Below are 8,440 nucleotides of genomic sequence, written 5' to 3' on the forward strand. Positions count from 1 at the left end.
ATTATTATTATTATTATTATTATTATTATTATATACTTCATTGTTGTTAATTGTTGTGCTATACGTTAATTCTTCCTTGTATATTCCATGTAGTTATTAACAATAAAGCCTCTTGAACTTAACATATATATATATATATACCGTAATAAGGAACACCTTTTATATATGATAGAGTCACGTGTTGAAAGTTGAAACTTGAAAGTGTCATAGCATAATGTTATTAGTAAGATTAAAATGAAACACTTTTAGAATAAAATTTTTTATTATAAGAATAATTTGAGAATAATATACCATAAAAAGTGACATTAACTAGGAAATGTGAATGAAACACAATTTTAAAATAAAATTTTTCATTATGAGTATTTCGTGAATAATAGAATAGTGACATTATCAATTAAGAAATAATAATATTCATTTTTTTATGTACAATTTTCACTGGTTTCAAAACATTTCGATTTGTTTACTAACCTGGCCTGCACCAATAAGAGACAACAAAGCCCATGAAGTTTGAACTAAATTTGCTTCATTGCCTTCTACATTAGTATACACCTAATTAACAAGGAAATTAAAACACATGTGAACCTTATGCGAGTAGTAAGTACTAAGTAGTAATTATTACAATTCTTGTTTACCTTCCTATATTATATGGTGCATTATTCAAGTAAAATGAATAATACAATGTAGTTATAATAAGGTACCTTGTTTTGGCTTGATAAATAACTTTCACTCCAACCACCATTGGGAAGCTGCTTTGACAACAAAAATTGACATGCTTTGCGCAATGAAGCACTGTTTTGATAGTTCTTTCCACATGCTCTCAATCCCTTTACAGCAAACCAAGTTCCATAGGTATAGCAAATACCCCAACAACCATACCTGTATAAGTGTTTTGTCCATAGTGGTGAATTATGAACTTTGTCTCTTTTTATTTTTTTTCTTAGGTATAATTAATATATAATGAATCTTGACCTCTTCTATTGAACCAAATAAAGGTTAAGACAAGTTAAATAAACAACTAACTTTAGCATTAATATATCACAAGATAGATACTCTTTATTTCAAAATTTATTACTTTAGAAATTCGGTATCACTACAACAAAAATAATTTAGTGACAAATTTTCGGTATATATTTTATTTAATTTATATTTTATATCAATTATATATTTATTGTTATTATTATATATATATTTTTTGTGATCATTAAAAAAAATTATATAATTACTATTAAATTTTTTAATATAAAATATCTATCTTATATTATAACCAACAATTCAGATAGATATTAATTTAAATCCTAAATGTATAATATTCAAGTGTAAAATAATAAATGAGAAAAAAATGTACAATACCATGAGCCATCAGGATTTTGTGTGTTTTTAATGTAGCGGATTGCTTGGGCAATAGAATGATCAACTTCTTTTCTTCTATGGTTTGGATATAGCTTTCTAAACAGAGCTAGGGCTTCCATTGCTGATCCTGTGCATTCTACGTACCTATTTTACTCAACATGAACCCCAATAAGTAGGAACAATAAGATAACATGCCAAAAATAACAAAATGTTTATGGGTATAATAATTATCTTACTCCCTCTCGATGAGAGTTTCTTCAAAAAATTCTGTTGGATTGAATTTCTGCAATACACATAAATTCTCACTCAATTGAAATAATATATTTATGACAGTTTTAAACTGCAGCAAAATAGATCTAAAGTGTTTGATAGACTGCCGACAAATAAATTTATGATAATTTTTAAGAATGTTAATATAACTGTTGCTATAGCAAAGATCGAGTCATTTGTTTTTGCGATAGTTTATAAGTACCATATCTTATTCTAAAATTTGTTATTTTATTACGGTGGTTTCAAACTATCAAACCGTCACTATTTAAAAATATAGGATATTTTTTTGTATTGGTTTGTAATAGTTGCAATTACTTAATTTTGTTTGTGATATTTAATGTAATAATTGTATAATAAACCAAAAACATGTTCGTCCTACATATTTTATATGCAAATATTTTTATAACTATACTAGGTGTATATTAATTAAAATCAACCATTAATATAAAATACATGTTAAAATATAAATATTAACACATATATTTATTATACACAAATATATTAGTAGTTAATTTTAATCTACACATAATATTTTTATATTTTTATATTAATCTTATCTTTAACATAAAATATGTTATCTATATGTATTCTATATATTGAATACTAAATTAACATATAATTCTACTCTTAAATAGAATCCAACAATAGATTCAAAAATATAAAATAAAAAAGTAAACGAAAACTCGATGTCACATATTATAAATTCTTATATTCTAAGTTCTTATTACCTCTAACCAACGGTAGGCTTTAGAAGGTTCCCAAGCGGGAAAACCGCCATTAGTACTCTGAATAATACAAGAAGATATCAAGCATGCATCTAGTACTTAAATGCTCAAATTTACAAATAGAAATAATTTGGTAGATAGAATTTAATTGGAAACCATACCTGTAGAGAAAGAATGACATTAACAGCATCATAAAATCTCTCTGGTTCCATTTTTTCTCCAACTAGATCAGTTGACATCTCTGATAATAGGAGTGAAGCCTATAGATAATTTTAGTAGTAAATAATGTCAAAGTTCAGGAGATGTAATATGTAATAATTGAAAAGTTAATTATTATAATCCTCCAACTAATAACAATTTGTGGTTGTTATGATGCAACATTTTGGCAAATCCAAAAATATTTTAGGGCAAAGTTTAAGGTTAAGAGTTTATATTAATCTGGAATGGGTTTTACTTGAGTTGGATGAAACCTTAATCAAAGCCATATAATTCTTTGAAAATTTGATTTTTTTTTAATCAAATTATTAGTTAGTATTTATTTAATTATTATACTTTTATAGTGAATTAACTTTTTAACATTACATGCATGATCTTATTATTGTATTAAATTAATTTAACATATACATCTTGTGAAATGTTTATTGAATTTTGTCTTTAATCTAAAGAAAGCCAACTATTTCACTAAACAAAAATATTTGGGAGACAATAACGAACGATTCAAATAAGCTAAAAAAAACTGTCTTATTTTATATTTATTAATTACTTTTAAAATAAATACATAATATTAGATATAATAAATATGTAATTTTAGATGTTATAGACATAAAATTATAAATATTATATGTTAAATAAGATAATTTTAAATTATTGTGTTCTTAAATTACTCTTCACTAAATTAGAAATAACTTGATAAATTTATTAATTAATTTACTGGAAGAATTTGTATGAACCTGTAATCCTTCAGCTGTACAATCAGAGACTTGCCAACCTTGGTCATGCATTGAGAATGTCCATGAACCTTTTGAGATGTGTCTATACATTCCCATGAAGTCACCACAAGGGTTTTCACTAACCTTCAATTTCAAATCAATGTCTCTTTTAATAGTAATTATTGTTTCAAAAATCATATAGTATAGATATGTATAATGAAGAAACACTAATAATTAATTAATTAATTAATTAATAGTTATTAATTGGTACCTGTGAAGCCTTGACAAAATCGTGAGCTTTTTTAAGTGTAGGTCCATACTCTTCACTTAGATTACAAGCAAGTATTGCTTGTATAGCAAATGCTGCATCCCACATTTGACTACCAAAACTCTATATCAAAATTAATTAAGGTGACAATTAATAATACTTATAAGGATAATAAATTTCATATTTGAACTAGTATACTTTGTTGTTTAATTAATTCAACAGATAAAATATTGAAACAATGCAAAATGTTTTCTTTTTATCAAATATATATATACTACCACAAATGTGGTCTATAAACTATCAAAAATGCTATTTGTATATTAAAATTAGTCACTAGTGTATTTATGTATAAATACATGTGTGATTTAATTTATTTTCAATGCATATTTATATTTTAACATGTCTTTTATACTAATGGCTGACTTTGATGACTGATTTTATTGTATACGTAACATAGTCAATAAACTATATATAGCAATACTTAACCGATAATATGCATTAAAATTAAATATAATCTACATTTCTTATAATAATTAAACATTTAAACTAATTCATTCAATTTCACTAACCTGAATTTTCAAGCCATCTTCGGCAAGCCAAAAATAATCTGGAATTCGAGCTAAATGAAGATAATAGGCCTCTGAATTAGGATCTTCAACCCAACGCGCAATCAAACACAAAACCTTCAATTTTCATCAATTGTGGTTTTTAAATAAAATGTCAAGCTAAGCTATAGGTAAATACATTAACAATCTAACAATGGTGATATATATCAATTCAAGATATTAATATTAGTATTTATAATTTAATTTAAAAAAAAGTATAGGGTACCAACATATTATCTGCCAACTTATTACCAACAATAATTAATTATTATATTTTAAACACATATATAAAAAGACACATCCAGAAAATAGATTTATAAAGACACTTCTATTAAATATAACCATAAAAAAGATATTTTTATTAAACACAGCCACAAAGACACTTCCATTAAACACAATTATAAATAAGAGTTAGCAGAATTTGGCAAAAATGCTATTGGTAACGTAGCGGGATTGTTAATTTAAACATGTGTATACCTTTTCTACACTTCCAATGCAAAGGTATTTACTGTTTTCATCTTCATATCGTACATGATTAATTGCAATTTCTAATGCCTTTTCTCTAAGCTTAGAAAAAGGCCAACAATTTAGCAAAGGCTCTCCCACATGATGGAGAAAATCCCATAAAAAATCTTGGATCCAAGGATGTGGATAGTATAGATCCTCCTGAAATTGAATTGCATGCAATTAATGTGTATTTTTTAATCTAGTTAAATGTGTCACTAAATAATTTATCCAAACCTTTGCAACATTTTTTCGAGCTTTATTCCAATTGATTTGTTCGTAAGGTTCATTGTAAGCCATCTTCGGCAAGCCAAAAATAATCTGGAATTCGAGCTAAATGAAGATAATAGGCCTCTGAATTAGGATCTTCAACCCAACGCGCAATCAAACACAAAACCTTCAATTTTCATCAATTGTGGTTTTTAAATAAAATGTCAAGCTAAGCTATAGGTAAATACATTAACAATCTAACAATGGTGATATATATCAATTCAATATATTAATATTAGTATTTATAATTTAATTTAAAAAAAAGTATAGGGTACCAACATATTATCTGCCAACTTATTACCAACAATAATTAATTATTATATTTTAAACACATATATAAAAAGACACATCCAGAAAATAGATTTATAAAGACACTTCTATTAAATATAACCATAAAAAAGATATTTTTATTAAACACAGCCACAAAGACACTTCCATTAAACACAATTATAAATAAGAGTTAGCAGAATTTGGCAAAAATGCTATTGGTAACGTAGCGGGATTGTTAATTTAAACATGTGTATACCTTTTCTACACTTCCAATGCAAAGGTATTTACTGTTTTCATCTTCATATCGTACATGATTAATTGCAATTTCTAATGCCTTTTCTCTAAGCTTAGAAAAAGGCCAACAATTTAGCAAAGGCTCTCCCACATGATGGAGAAAATCCCATAAAAAATCTTGGATCCAAGGATGTGGATAGTATAGATCCTCCTGAAATTGAATTGCATGCAATTAATGTGTATTTTTTAATCTAGTTAAATGTGTCACTAAATAATTTATCCAAACCTTTGCAACATTTTTTCGAGCTTTATTCCAATTGATTTGTTCGTAAGGTTCATTGTACATTTCAACTCTCAGAGATTTGATTAAGCCGGTAATAGTTCCCACAAATCTCTTTCCGAATAAATATGACATCGGCATATAAACCAACCGACAATAGCACAACATATTTCCTGCCATATAAGTGCAAAGAAAAAAACACAAAAACCAAATATTTATTATAAAGAGGAATAAATAGCTATTATGAAAGATTTAGATGCGAATAAAATGGACCATGAAAAAAAAAAATAAAACTAACGTTGTATTTACGAAAAATAAATCTTTTAGATAAAAATAATCAATGGTCAAATTTTTGTTAATTCTATTAAAAAACAATCAAGACATTTTTAATAAAGTAAAATAATTAATTTGTCCCAAAATCAAGACATTTTTCTAATTTTATTAAAAAAAAATTTAAATAAATTTGTCTTGTAATAAGTTTATATTTATGTTTATAAATAATTGCCAAAATAGAGCTTAAAGAATTTGAAAGGATGAATGAATTGACAAAAACCTGGATGAAAAGGAACAAATTTGGGTAGAAGCCAAAACTCTGGTGCTAGTGGATTGCACCCCGACCATTCATAAACCCCAAGCACCTGCTTCACCAAGTACTATATGTTAATAACTACGTAGATCAGAGTATCCTCTCTATGTGTTATCTATTATCTATGTTTTACATTAATCATCTTTTATTTGGTGAAAATTACAACTTCTTTTTAATTTATATATATAAATTTTTATGTATATTGTCGNAAAACTTTCCCCACGAAGGAATAGCCAGCAAACTACCATGGTCAAGGATCCATTTTCTGGCTCTAGCCATTGCCATATCTTCACCATCTTCGGGTCCTTCTCCAAGTATTCTCAAAGCAATGTAACTCAATGATGATCCAAACATTGTGCTGTGACCTTCTATATGGAACCCCCAACCACCGTCTTTGTTCTGTTTAATGACAAAATGTTAACCATAATTATTGTCAAGTTCAAGCATATTTAATTACACAAATGATGACTTATTCATGGCAGTTTAATTAGTAATAATAGATATACTCACCTGATGATTATATAAATACCGAATGATTTCTTTTTTATGCTCTGGTCCTAAAACATAATCAAGGGATCCTGTAATATAGAGTGCCATTACCTGTTCATCAGGTGATGATGATATCAATAGGTAAATTAAATCAAACCCAAAAAAGAGAGTAATGTATATATTTAATAAAATTTAAATTAATTTTAATATTACATTTTTTATAGTTAAAAACAATGGTGGATTACATTTACTATGATTTTTTAATGTAATCATATTTATAGAATATTAATACCAAAGGTTGTAGGAAAAATAAAGGGCCAGCGGACTCAGCAGGCCAGTGGCCATCATGGGCTTGAATGGATGAAAAGAAAGTGAGAGCCCTTTTCATTGTTGTAATCAATGCTTCTTCTGTTACATTTTCCTTCTCTTTCACTTTCACTGCTTCTCCCATTGCTCTACACTCCTCCTTTCTTAGCTGCCACATCAATTTTGAAAATAATTGGAATAAAAACGGTTTAGTAACAAAAAAATATTAACTAAAAATAGTCAGAATTTATTTTATTTAATATTTATTAATTATTATAATAATTAATAAATATTAAATAAAGTAAGTTTTGGTGAATTTTTTTTGTTTTCTTAGTATTATCGAATAAAAATGTTGACAAACGAGAATAATAAACAACAAAGAGTTTTGCTAGGGAACCAATTAGGGTTAAGTCAATTTCTGCTAATTCTCTAATAAATTAGATCTCAAAATCCGTCTTAATAAAAGTAAGTTGATATATATAGATGTTTCTTTTGTTAAGTATTATAATGTTTTTTTTTTATACTAAATAAATATTTTTTAATGTATTTTTCGAATTTTTTATATTACAGATGTGAAAAAAAAGTTTTTATAATTTTTAATTAGGTTTATCTAATTAATTTCTAATTATTTAAATTTTAAATTTAAAAATTTTAAAATTAATTATTAATAATTATAATTAATTGAGTTGTTTAATTCTTCACTGAATACACACTTGATTACTTATACTTTTCCAACAACAAAACAACCAACTTTGCTTTCCAATTTATTGACCCCTTCCTTATAGAGCATCAACTAACATTGGTTCTGAACTTCTGATATTCAATTACCATTCACCAATCACCACGTACATCATTATTAATTTATTATTACATTCCCATCTATCATATACTAATTACTAACATTGGAGGATTTATCAATAGATATTATGTTGGGACATTGATAGGTATTTAATTGCTTTCTAAAAATGGCTTCATTAATAACTAGCATCCATCAAGCCGCTTTTTATTGATTATGTATAAAGATTTTAATTTCAATATTATTAACATTAAAGTGTAGAAAAAATTAGCTAGGGGAAAAAAGAACTTGAAAAAATATTGTTTGAAAAAGAAAAAGAAAAAGAAAGTGCAAATGCTTGTTTTATGAAGGTTGGTTTGGGAGGAAAAAAATTAAGTGTTTTTCTTTTTATAAATATCCATATTTATATATTAGAGATGATACTTTTAAATTTAGTATTTTTATCAATTTAAAAATTTGAGTAAACACTTAAATTAGTCTCTGAAAATTTTTTAATCGGATATTTTAGTTCATAATAAAGTTATATTACTTTTAAAGTTTTTAAGATGGATTGGTCTC

At 26.0% G+C, this 8,440-nt stretch overlaps 1 protein-coding gene across 1 annotated transcript in view; it reads right to left on the bottom strand.

Annotated features, from left to right (window-relative positions):
- The window catches only part of LOC107644513 (lupeol synthase), an 11,147-nt gene that overhangs the window by 1,002 nt on the left and 1,705 nt on the right, over nucleotides 1–8,440 (bottom strand). Inside the window, exons 3-17 of the mRNA XM_021103027.1 lie at nucleotides 7,073–7,255; nucleotides 6,802–6,891; nucleotides 6,495–6,690; nucleotides 6,259–6,345; nucleotides 5,712–5,878; nucleotides 5,448–5,636; nucleotides 4,112–4,225; nucleotides 3,546–3,665; nucleotides 3,296–3,418; nucleotides 2,507–2,605; nucleotides 2,349–2,405; nucleotides 1,587–1,633; nucleotides 1,351–1,494; nucleotides 699–876; nucleotides 469–549 (exon numbers count right to left, since the gene is read on the bottom strand). Coding sequence (XP_020958686.1) covers nucleotides 469–549; nucleotides 699–876; nucleotides 1,351–1,494; nucleotides 1,587–1,633; nucleotides 2,349–2,405; nucleotides 2,507–2,605; nucleotides 3,296–3,418; nucleotides 3,546–3,665; nucleotides 4,112–4,225; nucleotides 5,448–5,636; nucleotides 5,712–5,878; nucleotides 6,259–6,345; nucleotides 6,495–6,690; nucleotides 6,802–6,891; nucleotides 7,073–7,255 — 1,875 coding nt within the window. The remainder of the gene's footprint in view (nucleotides 1–468; nucleotides 550–698; nucleotides 877–1,350; nucleotides 1,495–1,586; nucleotides 1,634–2,348; nucleotides 2,406–2,506; nucleotides 2,606–3,295; nucleotides 3,419–3,545; nucleotides 3,666–4,111; nucleotides 4,226–5,447; nucleotides 5,637–5,711; nucleotides 5,879–6,258; nucleotides 6,346–6,494; nucleotides 6,691–6,801; nucleotides 6,892–7,072; nucleotides 7,256–8,440) is intronic.

The sequence above is a fragment of the Arachis ipaensis genome, chromosome B05, assembly GCF_000816755.2.
Source record: "Arachis ipaensis cultivar K30076 chromosome B05, Araip1.1, whole genome shotgun sequence".
Classification (NCBI taxonomy): domain Eukaryota; kingdom Viridiplantae; phylum Streptophyta; class Magnoliopsida; order Fabales; family Fabaceae; genus Arachis; species Arachis ipaensis.